Source organism: Lathamus discolor, chromosome 5 (assembly GCF_037157495.1).
Source record: "Lathamus discolor isolate bLatDis1 chromosome 5, bLatDis1.hap1, whole genome shotgun sequence".
In the NCBI taxonomy this organism is placed as follows: Eukaryota; Metazoa; Chordata; class Aves; order Psittaciformes; family Psittacidae; genus Lathamus; species Lathamus discolor.
The window spans coordinates 120,051,110-120,063,986 of NC_088888.1; the positions used below are offsets into that span (position 1 = coordinate 120,051,110).

General features: G+C 41.9%; 1 protein-coding gene across 4 annotated transcripts in view; it reads right to left on the reverse strand.

The window, feature by feature from the left end:
- Nucleotides 1–304: 304 nt before the first annotated feature.
- The window catches only part of PLCB1 (phospholipase C beta 1), a 249,505-nt gene continuing 236,932 nt past the window's right edge, over nt 305–12,877 (reverse strand). For 2 of the 4 annotated variants that reach the window (XM_065682353.1, XM_065682352.1), the window contains exon 30: nt 305–3,567. In XM_065682353.1, the coding sequence (XP_065538425.1) occupies nt 3,337–3,567 (231 nt within the window). In that variant the 3' untranslated portion in view covers nt 305–3,336. The remainder of the gene's footprint in view (nt 3,568–12,877) is intronic. The other 2 variants (XM_065682354.1, XM_065682355.1) reach the window with 2 other exon arrangements.

The window sequence follows — 12,877 nt, forward strand, 5'->3', positions numbered from 1 at the left end:
CCTCAATAGCCATTCAACAAAGCCTGGCCTGTAAGTCACTAAGTTTTCTTACCAGTTCATTGGCTGCAGGACACTGGCTGTTCAGAGCACCAGCAGATGCAGGTTTTGCTGGGAGAGGCAGGGATGGATGCCTAGGCACATGCATGAACTCCTTGTTCTCCTCATTGTGAACACAAGAGCCTGCAGGGAAACATCACTGGCTGCTGGTGGCATTGCCCTTCCCGGGAACAAAGGTCTTAGAGGTCAGGAAGGTCTCCTGAGTCAACTGAGGCTCTTGAGTTAATGAACAGAGAAAACAACCGTCTTGTGTTAAGAAATTTTATTTGTCCTTTGGATCTGTAATGTAAGCACATAAAATTACAAGTGGAAGAAACATCATGCCACAAAATTGCATAGAATTTTTACAAAAATGTGAATTATGCCTCTGAAACAATCCATAGATTGAGGAACCGAAAAAATATGTACATGTTAACTGAAATACTTCATCCTACTTGGAAAGCAAATCATCAAGGACTAATCAATCACAGACACTAGTAATACAATGTACAAGAGCAACACTGATTTCAAAGAAAGGCAAGCAATGATGTCCCTTTAGTTATCTTTCAGTGACTGTTTAGCTAATACATGAGCATTAATGAATGTAATTATGAACATGTTAAATCTAAAACGTCTGGCCTTCAGTAGGACTTTTAAAATTCAGTTGATACTGCCAAAACCAAGCTATTTTCAGTAGTGTAAAGATATCTGAAGTGCACAACCTAGTTTAATATAGACAGCTCTATTCTATACAGCAGAAAGTCCACGATACAGCATTTCCACACATTCAACACGGAACAAGGCAAAATACATAAAAGGCACAAGACTTGCACATCATAAAGACCCCTTTTTTTTTTTGTTTTCATTATCTTACTCTAGTTCAAGTAATATCAATATTAAATGATATCAGTTTCACTGAAATAGATTGAACAATGCAAGATGTACAGCGTTACACACTACCTTACACCCGCAGAAAGTGGCACTGTACAGATATAAAAAAACGTGAGTACGGGAAATGGTCAAATACAAACGTACTGTAAAATGACTACAGCTGAGAGTATAATTCATCCAACCGGTATATTTATGTACTTTGAAATATAAATAAAAGGATAAGTGGGGGTTGCCCGAGTTTGAAGACTCTGGTGAAGTCCTGGCTCCGCTGCAATTCAAAGGAGCTAAGATTTGACCGGGAAGCCTGCACTATACAATGGTTTCTGTAATGCAATAGTCCTCAGTTGTATTGTGAACACTGCTATCAGTTCATTCTTCTAATAGCTGAGACAATATGTCCTTTTGACTTTATAAAATGCAGCATTACATCTCGACGCTCTACCTTTTCAATGAGTGATTGAGTTCAAAGTGCAAAACAAGGAGTAACAGAGGATTCACCTTTCCTAGCATTAAGATGAAAGTCAGATCGTTGAATTTCATGTTCGCTAATCTCCTCATCGTAAACCAGAATAGTTTAATCCAAAATACGACCTCCAGACAATGTGCAATTTTTCTTTCTTTCTACTCTTTAAGTTTAAAAAAGAAACATCAAAATACTGTTTGTTTTCCAAGATTTGAACTTATATATATACACACACCATTATTTAACTGGAAACTTAAGCTTGATTTGTATTTTATTGCTTAAATTTAAAATAAGTTACTTTAAAGTACTAAAATCCTGAGGGAATGGAAGTAAAGTAACTTAACTGTTACGATGTATTAAAATGCCTCCCTATGTCACAGACTGCTTTATCCAAGGGTTTTCCTGATCTTGCAAACATTAATGTGACTGTCACTCCCCAGATGAGCTGTGCTGAGCCCAGTTTGCAGGATCAAGCCCCTCGATGCAGACCTGCATCTTTGGACCTAGTTTATCCTTTGCCCTTAAACGCCTCTTTACACAGCTGAGGGAAAGGCCTTTACCATCATGCATTGGCTTGGGTACAAATAAGAATCTGTCCCTAATGTTTCCCAATTCCTATTTCTGTTAGTCTGGGAATGCAGAGAATTTTGTCACCTTTTCAAATCTCTTGACTTTCACAAAGTGTCTCTGTCGTCTGACAGAAATGTCTCAAAATGTGCTGTTACTTCTCTCATGCATATCATACAGTACACTAACTTTGATTGTTCTTACTTTAAGTAGTCAGTTAAATGGATTAATATACATTTTTAAATAACAGTGATCATATTTTTTATAGTTTGCTTTTAAATTTCAGACCTTTGTAAAACTGAACCTCAGTCTTAAAAATAATGGAAGATTCTGTTAAATTTCAAATACTGTAGTCCTAAACATTTTATAATCCTATCAAATTCAGTAAGCTTAAAATATGATGCTTAAAATCAATACTTCTGAGTCTGCAAAATATATATCAAATTTATATTCTAAAACTACTTTGATTTACAACACTAACACCACAAAAAAAGAATTTCATGATTCAGTGACTATTTTCTAGCAGTATATCCCAGATGTTAGCTTTCAGAAAGACTCTCTCTACCCACGTATCCCTGAAGCATTTCATTTGGCCAAGAGACCACGCTTACTTCTAAATAGAAACATGCTGCGTGTGTACTGACTGATGTGTGTGCACATATAGCTATATATATATATACACAAACATACATGCACTCACACAGTCTAATGAACACAGACGTACACAGACACCAGCAATCCCCAGGCAGAGTTCTTCTCCTTGTTTTCCTCTTGTCCCCACAGTTCCAAGAATTTTCAGCAGCAAATAGATTTCTTTCCATGTGATAAACATCATCTCAAGACAGCAAGCCACCAGTGCTTGCAAAGCTAAAAAGGATTAAATGTTTCAGTGCAAATGTAAAATGATGGTACAGCTGTCAAGGTGCAGTTATAAAGAAGGAAACAAATATGATTAAGTACTGTTATAATATTCTCTAGGATCTGTATTAGTTTGGAGCACTTTGCATTGGCACTTCCAAAGGAAATCTGCACACATTTGTCTCTGTACAATACACTGGTCTTCATTAAACATTCTTAGCAGTGAACATAGCCACAAAATTACCCATTGTAAATTGACCAAAAAGAAGGAGAAAAAAGAAGAGAGGATGGTTAACATATTAATTTTCCCATTACAACTGCACTAAGCTTTAGAATAATAATAAGGTGAAGAATGAGAATGAAGACCTTTGCACAATACTTGATATAAAATGTTCCTTGTGGGAAATGTGCGCTTGAATGCAGATTCCTCCTGCCCCCCCAGATGCTGCAGCGGTAGCTCACATCGGGATCACAGAGCTGGGCAGCGGCGCACCTTGGTGCGCTGATTGTTTCCTGGGCAGTTAAAAAGTAGTATCAAACACCTTTTCTGGGTTATCTTCTTCCAATTCCTCTTCACTTTGCAGAGGTTTATGATTTGATTTTCCACTGTCGGATGCCAGGGAAGAGGGGGCAGAACTGTGGTCTCCATCTTCACTGATTTTCCCTTTCATGGCTTCCTGTACAAACTCCAGAATTTCCAAAGGCAGTCTTTTGAATTTGTCTTGGTATTCCTGATCAAGTTCCACCTGCAACTACAACAAAAAAGACAAGCTGTCTTCAGGTGTATCCAATGCCACCAGTGCTACAGTATGGGACAGGTACCACACAAGGCAGGGGGGGTTAGTAATACATTTTTGCAGGATTAAACAATATATTCCTTTCTTTTTTTCACATTAGTGCCACACAACCAATACACCTGTGGATTTCCATGCAGTCATAGCAAAGCTGAAGGAACGTGCAGTCATTTGTGGATAAGGCTGGTTTTGGGTACCATCCTTGGGTACCCAAATCCGTGGATTTAACTGTAATGGTGTCCATACTCCCACTGGCGTTCACAAGACCCGATTCAAGTGCAGTATGGACCACGGACAAGCCTTTCAAAGAGCAAGGCCTTTATTAAGCATCAGGTAGCTAATCACACATTAAACACACCACAAACATTGCTCTGGGAACAATATCGTAACTTTTGCCAGATTTCAAGGGTTGGAGAAACCATTAGGAAAAAGTCAGTTGTCAAAAGGGAGGCAAAGAGGGAGGGAAAAGAAGTTAAATCACATTTCTTAGGGCCAGATCATGGAAAGTTACATTATCTGATTAATGCAGTATGAGTCTTGGACATTACTGGGGAAAAAGTGTCATATCATCAACAGGATGCAAAAGGCATGCAGAAAGAAATCTGGCTATCAGTCTTCAGGAAGCTGTGGGTCCTTTCCCAGTATTTATTTGTAGAGCTTTTGTTTTTAGTGCCCATATTAGGATCTGTACGATCTGTTCTTTAAAACACATCAAAGTGTATGAAGGTTTCAGCTGAAGACAAAGCCAATTTTTTCATTGTGACCAGTACGAGCACGGCAGGAAGCAGAAGGGGTGAGTTCCAAAGCCAAACCTGCTCCATCCATCCATCCATCCATCCAACCAACCAACCAACCATCCATACATCCACCCACCTTCTTAAAAAGAGGGAGTCAGGTTCTGCTAACTGTAGCTGCAGCAGTTTTGCAATAGTTTCTTGGGCAACTGTATTTTGAGCTGTATTTTTTTCCAGGATGCATGAAGGTGCTATGAATTCTGACCCTTCAGCTCTATGCTTGAGTCTGTCCTATCTGGTTTCAAGTCTCCTTCACCCCACTGCAATGGCTCTCAGCAGGTAATACAGATTTTCACTTGAACGTTAGGACCTCTGCTAGTCTTACCATCCTTGACCTGTCCACAGCACATGAATTTACTGCTATCCCTCCCTCTGAGCCCTTCCCATCCCAATCCCTATGCTTCTGTCCTGGTTTTCATCCTCCATCTCTGACTTTATTTTTGTGAGGTCTCTTCTCCTTTCTCCACATATGCAAGTCAACGTCCTTAGCTCACCTGGTCTAGTTCTACATTCCTTAATTAGACAAATTTTGCAGCTTTTCTTCCTCAAGACCTAGGATCTAGCTTTTTCCTTTTGGCTCCCTGCCTTCTTTCTGGCAATTTTCCTGCTGTCCTGGCCTCAGTTTCCCAACTCAGTGTCATAGTACTGATACCAAACACTGAGTCTGAGGCACAAATAGTTCCATTAAATGCACCCTGACACTTCAATGTCTGCATCAACAATCACTGCCATAACATCCTTCTTCTATCCGGAACCTTTCTTTTTTTTCCCTGAACTTCCTTTGTTTTCTGGCTTTTTCTTTAGATACAAATTTTTGAGTGATCCTCCTTTTGTCTCCATTTTGATAACACTTCCTGTATTGTCAGGGGAACAGATGCTGATCATCTCTCACTGCCCAGCTCACCACTGGAACCCTGCAGCCCCAGGACTACTCTCCTGCTGCCCAGGGAACTTCTAAGCTACCGAGTGGCCACATCTGCTGTGGTCCCTGCTTTAGGGTGATGGCAGCATGGCACTCAAGACGTCATAGCGCAAACCCAAAGATTATGTTGTAAGCTAAAGGTCTACCATCATAATGCCATAATGCTTTTGGTTACAGTTCACTGCTAAATACCCTCACTGCTTCAAAAAACAGGAGGGAGGGAAGGGGAGGCGAGTCCTGTTTATTTATGACAGTTCCCCAAAGATGCTGTCACAGTCAGAGGGAGATGTGTGCCAAACATGGGACAAAATATTCCTTGGGTTAATCAGAAACAGCAGCAATGGCGGAGGTAGTGTTGGGTTCATGGTTGGAATCCATGATCTTAAAGGTATTTTCCAACCTAAACGATTTCATGATACTACACATGCCAAGTGCCACAGTCTTTCCTTGTTCAGGAGTGCCTGCAGCTGGGCTCTGGGTTGCTGATGCAGATACGCAGCAGTGTCTGAGCACCCCACAAAGCCAGATACAGTTCCTGCAGGGAGAGGCAGCTCTGCGTACAGTATGTTTCATACATCTAGGAATTGTACGAAAGGATCTGGAACACTGGAAATCAAAGCTTTATAAAAGGGCATGAGTTTATACAGACGTGTCTGAGCCAGAGATGAACTGCTGCATTTCCCCACCTCATTGTCATACATGGAATTACTGAATTGTAAATGTTGGGCACCTCAGGCATCGGAGGGAAAACGTAAAATCAAAAGTCAGAGAAGGTCTCCCAGCTCTCAACTTGCTTCAGAACCTTGATTTGCTTAATTAGGTTTAAGAGCAATGGAAATACTTGAAATCCCTCAGAAACGGAACGTTATCTGAACCCAGTGCAACCATAAGCATGTTGTTAGATAGCAATTGTGTCTAATATTCACATCCTAAAGTGCCTCCAGTGGATAATCCCCCCTAAGTCAAGCGTTTAATAGAAATGACATGGTTCTGGAGCTACCTCTCTCTCTTCGGTGTCTCCAGAGGCAGTCTATATAGATATCTAATCATGAGAAGGTTGAAGTTAGTTGAGAAGGAGCAGACAGCAGACGAGGAGGGTTGATTAAAACTGCATCAGTGTGTAAAAATGAGTTTGCTTTTTGATTTCAAAGGCACTGTCAGTCCTTCCCTTTGCTTGGCCCCAGACAAGCACCTCAGAGCTCATTCCCTGACTCCCAAGCTATCACACGACACTCCAGCTGAAATGAAGAGCACAACGGGTGAGCCTGGACACAACTGCCCAGCCCCACTGCCAGACCTGACCTTCCTCAGCAAGCCTGGGTCTTGCAAACCCATGGCAGTCTCACAGTGCATCAGTTACGATCTTCCTTAAACCACCAGCCCTAGCACAACACTGGCAACCAGCTGTGGGTCAAGGTTAAAGAAACAAGTTGCCCTGCTTAAACCAGCTGGCTCAAAAACCCCAGCTGTTTTTATTTTAAAAGCCTCAGTTTTTTATATTAGACAACATTAACCACATTCTGAGGCTTTACGGGGACATACAGCACATCCGCTAATGGAAATCTGCCCTCCTAGCAGTTCATCATTTATGTCTTTTACTTGGCTTGCTGACTGCATGACAAAGCACCATGTCAGTGCGTGTGTAAGTAAAATCCTCTTTGCACAACTAGCATCCCACCAGACTCCAGCCCAGCATGGCATTATGGTTCTGTTTGCTGTCCCCCTTGGTTGCCTCCCATCACAAGTCCACCTACCCCCATTTCTCTGTTCTCTAGCTACTGAACAAGGTGACCTACACTTGCTTGTAGGATTTTGAAGCCAGACAAGGGGGGGAAATGAGACTGGTGAGTAGACAGGCAGATTGTTATCTAGACCACTGTTCCCATTAACACGACAACCTTTTTCCTTCTGTTATCTCACTGTTATCTCACTGTTTGCCCTCTTATAGATCCTATGTCCTCCCTTTAACCCCCAACAAAAATGATTTATTAATATCACCTCCATGCAGCTTTAGTATCCCCCAAGGGGTTGGACGCTTGATTTCTTGTTCAGGTAAATCATGCTCTCATGTACTTTACTTTCAGGCAGTAAGTTAAAGACTAAATATTTAGAGCCATCATTAAGTGTTTGCAATGCGGTCACTGGGGATGTGAAATGAATGTGATGGCTGTGGCCAGAAGCTCCAAGTCTTAAATATATGCTTCTAGCTACCTACCCTTTAGTCTATTTACCCAACAGGGCTAGTTAAAAACATCAGCAGATATTCACATCAGCTTTACAAAATGGGTAAGTATCAGTATGACCATCCCCGAGTTACGGAAGGAGAGAAATTAAGTTTAGGTAGGGATCAGCTTGGGAAGTGCCATCCTCAGCTGCCTCTAGTTGGAAAGAGTTCTCCTCCACCTTATTTATGTGATCACTTATCAAACCAGACATACACCATCACAGGCTTGCAACAGGCTGTGGACCACTGGGCTACTGAGTTGTCCCACTCAAAATAACAGCAGACATGGTGAGGCTTGGTTGCAACTGCCCTGCCTTTTCACTATACCCCACAAGGGTCTATTTCCATAGGGAAGCTGTGCCTGAGAGGCCCTTTGTCTGCAAGCAGCCATTAGGCAGTGTGGGTGACCAAGGGCTCACGCACCCTTGTGTCCTGGATGAACACCACAGTGTCCTTTGAACCTACAGCCCTTTGCCATAGGGACAGAAATGGAGCAGGGCTTTACATTACTAAGCCTGTGCCTCAGAGCTCCTGATGGCCAGCCAGCTGCCCAGCTGATCTGTTGACATTCCCTTTCGCTTCCAAGGGCTCCTTGGCATCCTTGGCTACAACCGCTTCCCAAAAAGGGTCATCATTCAGAGAAAGGCCAGCAACCCTTTCCTTGGAATGTGGGAGGGGAAAATTAATATGGTCATTCAGCTTAAAGCAAGGAAAATGCACTCAGAAAAGGAAGTGGGAGGTATTATTAAAACTATTTAAAGCATTCATACCTAACTGTTATTATTAACTACCAAAATAACATAGCATTAAAATAGCCACCACAGTAACTGTGATCAATGAAGAATTACAGAAGCAGAAGTGCTGGATTTAGACCATCCTGACCAAGCCCCTGTAGACTTTTGCATACTTTCAAGTGATCTAATGAACTTCTGCTTCTTTCAAGAGCAAAATTAAAACCATCACGAGTGACACAGTGTTGCCAACACCAGTTACCAGGACTTGAAGACAATGGGTGGATGCACAGCACTGCTTCCCTGTGACCTCCTCCCCCTTGCTTTCCCAGCCCAAGGGAAAGGGGAGCTGTGGAGGAAACATGTTTAACCCATCTCCCTTCCTGCCACAGCAACACCTTTGAAGCTGTTAACATGAGCCCTGCTGCTCCTTCCCCTTGTACCTTAGAAGTGGCATTTCGGAAGTTACTAATGAAACTGTTTTCCAAACACTTTTCTGCTCTCTTCCTTCCACGCAGGGCTTGAGGAACCTCATGCTTGGTCTGCACAGTGGTGAGACCTCAGAGAATCATTCTCCTCATGTCAGATCCCATGCTAGTGGCAGTTATCTGATGCAAACCCAACCCACTTCCACACGGACTGGGATTTGTTCCAGCTCACATGGTTTGTAGAACATACTTTCAACTCAGAAATAACAGAAGGGTCATTACTTCAAAAGCATCTGAAGAATTAATCTCCAAGCAAAGATGTTTGAAGAAAATCATGTCTCAAACACAACTTGTTACACATTTTGGTGAAAAACTCCAACCAAAATGCAATTTGATTGAATCAGACCCATTAATTGTGGCCGTGTTTGTTTTGGTGAAGTTCTTCCACTGCAAAAAATTTGGTATGACTCCAAGTAAACTATTTTAAGCCTCCGATTTTCCATTCCGGTCACAATTTTAAGGCCAGTTTCTTGAGCTTTGTGTTTCTTTCATCTCTCTTCTGAAATCTTTCTTATTTTGCATTATTCATAAATACTTTGTTTCCCTGATCACACTATTTCTTTCCATGAATGATGCAATGAATTATGAATGAAAAACAATCCAAACACCCTGGCTCAACAATCCAGGTAAATACGCACTCTGAAGACGAAACAGTTCCGTATCTCCACCGATCTCTGGCATTTCCAACAGCAAACTCTTTATGCTTAAGTTTTTAAAAGCTTTTCATGTTTTTTTTGAGTTCTGATTGCAATTTGACATTGCATTATTTCCCCTTGAGGCAGAGGGCAGCAAAATATCAAAACAATGACTTTTTGGGGTATATTTGGTTAGTGTATTCACTCACCAGTTGAAATATGATACTGATTTGCATCCATATTTTGCATCCATCCGTGTGGCACTACCCACATGCAGTATAATATTTAATTCCACATACACAGTACCTGTTCTTTTTGCTTTTCTGATGAGAACCTCAACTGCATTCATTTCATCTGTGCAATCTCAGCAGAATGTATTCTGACAAGTGGCAAGTGCTGGTCCCTACACAGCTGCTAACAAAAGGCGGACTTCAACCTCTCCAAGCTATTTCTGTTGAGCAAAGCTCCCATTTTCCTTTACAGATGTCATTGTGAATATTTATTTTGTTAACACCACTAACACTGATCTTTTCACTGGCCAGGGAATGCATATTGCAACAGCAATACTGGTCTGAGATTGTGGCCCCTTTCTCACTCCTCCCCTGTTGCTCTAAATCTGCTAAAGCTCCAAATACTTATTTTTCTTCCTGCAAATGTTTGACCCAAGTGCCTAAAGATAATTTTGAATAGAGGATTTGGGGCTTTTAAGACTGCATCAGACAACAAATATGCATAATGTCAGCGACCTCAATTTAGCTTCCAAAATAGCACATGGAGGACTCCCAGATTAAGGGTACAGAGAACAAGCAAGCTGCTGTTCTGCTGCTTTTAATTTTCGGAGCTTACTTAATTAGAAAGCCATTCTGGAGGGATGCGGCATTAAAAGACATATGAGTAGCAGGAATTGTTAAAAGCAGATGGAGGCTCAATAACAGGGAGAGTGAAATTGAGGAACAGAGCTCAGGGATCAAGTGATTTATAGGCAACAATTTTTGTTTAATTGGAAACAGTAGGACTTCTTATTAAGGCCCATGTTATTCTTTCCAGTAAACATCTCTGCTGGTAGGGCAAAGGAGAAACCATGGCTTAGTTGTCCTCACGCCTCATGGCTGCACCCTTTGCAGCACTCAGGGTGACTTCAGGTGAGGACAATGGGTTTGAGCAGACCCAGGACTCCCCTGCAGGACCTTTCCATAACATATATCCGCCTCCTCCAGCGGGGAGAATGGCCCAAAGAAGGCAGCTGGGAAATGCAGTTTCTTGGGAAGCTGTTTATCCAGGCCTGGGAAAGGGGTTAACAACTCCACATGCGCAGAGGACACTTAAATGCTATCTTTTTCTCCCAGTGACTGCAAGCAAGTGCATAAAGAGACATGCTACCATGCTAACATCTTAACATAGCTACTCAAGGACGATATAGCTAAACAGGAAACAAAACTATTCAGGTAGCTGAAGTTTTATCTCAAAAGATGCTGAAGCATGGAATCATTAAAGAAAACTGAAGGGCACTCAGTATCACAGATGGCACAAGGAACAGCACTGCACTAGGTGAATGACAGCTGGCCTGGGAATGTCTTTACACTGACAGGAAAGCTCCCATTAATGATTCCTGTCCCCAGACAAGGACATCTCAGTCTCATTACTTTTCAGACCATGAGAAACACAAGGGACACCAGTTCCAGGACTTTCTCTCTGACAGCCCCACACACTTATCTCCGAAATAAAGCTCTCCTAGTCCTTTACACAAGGTCTAACACACCAACCCTATCTTCCCACCCTGCAAGGCCTCCATTCCAGAGACTGGGAATAGCTTGCTCAGGAATAGCTTGCTCAGGAGTAGCTGTATTTTAAACTGATCCACTACTGCCTCTTCTGCCTTCCCATGTCAAGAGGTTGCTCAGTCCAGATATTGTCCTTCAGAACCTGTCCCAAGATGGGTGTGAAAAAACTCACTTTAACACCTGAAGCATGTCACAAACCAAGGCGTCTAGAAACTGTATCCTGTCTTATCTTCCCGTATCCATATACTCCCCCTTCAGCTTCCCCCGTTATCTTCCATGTTTCATCTTGTCTCTTCCTATTAAAGCAAACGTGATTTGATGTGCCTCCCTAATGTACAAGTCCCCATGTAAATGAATTCTTTAATATCTGCTGTCTCAAGGCATCAGACTGTAACCTGAGGGCCTTCATCAGTCTGTGTTTCCACCTTTATTAACTGCAACCTCAATTAAACCAATGGGACCTGGGCTCCTAGGGGTTAACACTCTCATCAAGAAACTCATATCTTCTTTCTGTATAGTAAACCAACATCTATTCCAAGAGCTAATTAAAACAACAACATTTGAGTGATGAGATGCCCATCAGTATTGCCCAGGTTACACAGGTATTATATATGCATATGCCTGTACTGTACCTCTGCTGAGAAGTTTTGAGTTAGAGAAGCTCCTTACAGCAAAAGCATCAACTGGTGATCATTCCCTACGGACAGTTGTATTATCAGTAGTAATTTCAGATCTCTTGCATCTTCTTTAAGGAGAGAGCTCTTACTGAATGCTGTGGGAGGATTTTCTTCACAATCACTTTTGTTTCCCATTTCTTCATCAGTACAGCAGTTTATTCTCATGCAAAGCCCTGCACTGTGCCTTGTAAGCTGTATACTTGGAATCGCTCTTCTTTTCTGATGACTATTTTGTGTAATTGTTTCCTTTTGTGGATAAAATGCTTTCTTAGGCTGTCAAGTGTTTTTCTGTAGGCTCCATAAATACATGACCTATGCATCTCAGGATGCATATGAATACAGATAATTTGAGCTAGTTTGAATGGGGAAAAAAATCCCCTTTCTATGTGCATGTATCACATTTTAAGGCTAATTCTGCTCTTTTTCATTATCACTGCACTGTTAGCTTCACTGCAAGTAAAAGAGAATCTGCTCAGTTCCAGTGCAATAAATCCACAGAAACTCCACTGAAGTCTCATCTATCATCAGAATCTTGGGGTGGATCCAGGGTAATGACTCTAGTGACACAGCTCAAATAGAGCTTCTTAACTGATCCTTCTATAAAGTGCTGTCCATATTTTGGATACTGTCTTCAAAACAAACAACATAAAACCCCACAGAGCATCCACTGCCTTCTAACAAGTTACTTTTTTCCCAATTCCATGGAAAGGCCCCCTGTGAACAAGCAGCTGAGTGTCCAACAGCACAGACCTTGGAAGAGTAGCAGTGTTGTAATTCTCAGCTCGAGAGGTCATAACAGTCCCTTGGAAACTCCTTTTAAATGACATCTTGAGGTTATACAGCAACTGTATATTCCAGAAATGCTTCAAATCCCGGGTGGACTGGAGGACATGGGACTCTGAGAGCTGCACAGCACCACAGCAGTGAGCAGGATATCTCCAGGGGGCCCTGGAATCTGTGGGGCCACTTTATGTATGATGTGCTTTACCTAAAAGTGGTGCTGTCCCAAAGAGTGA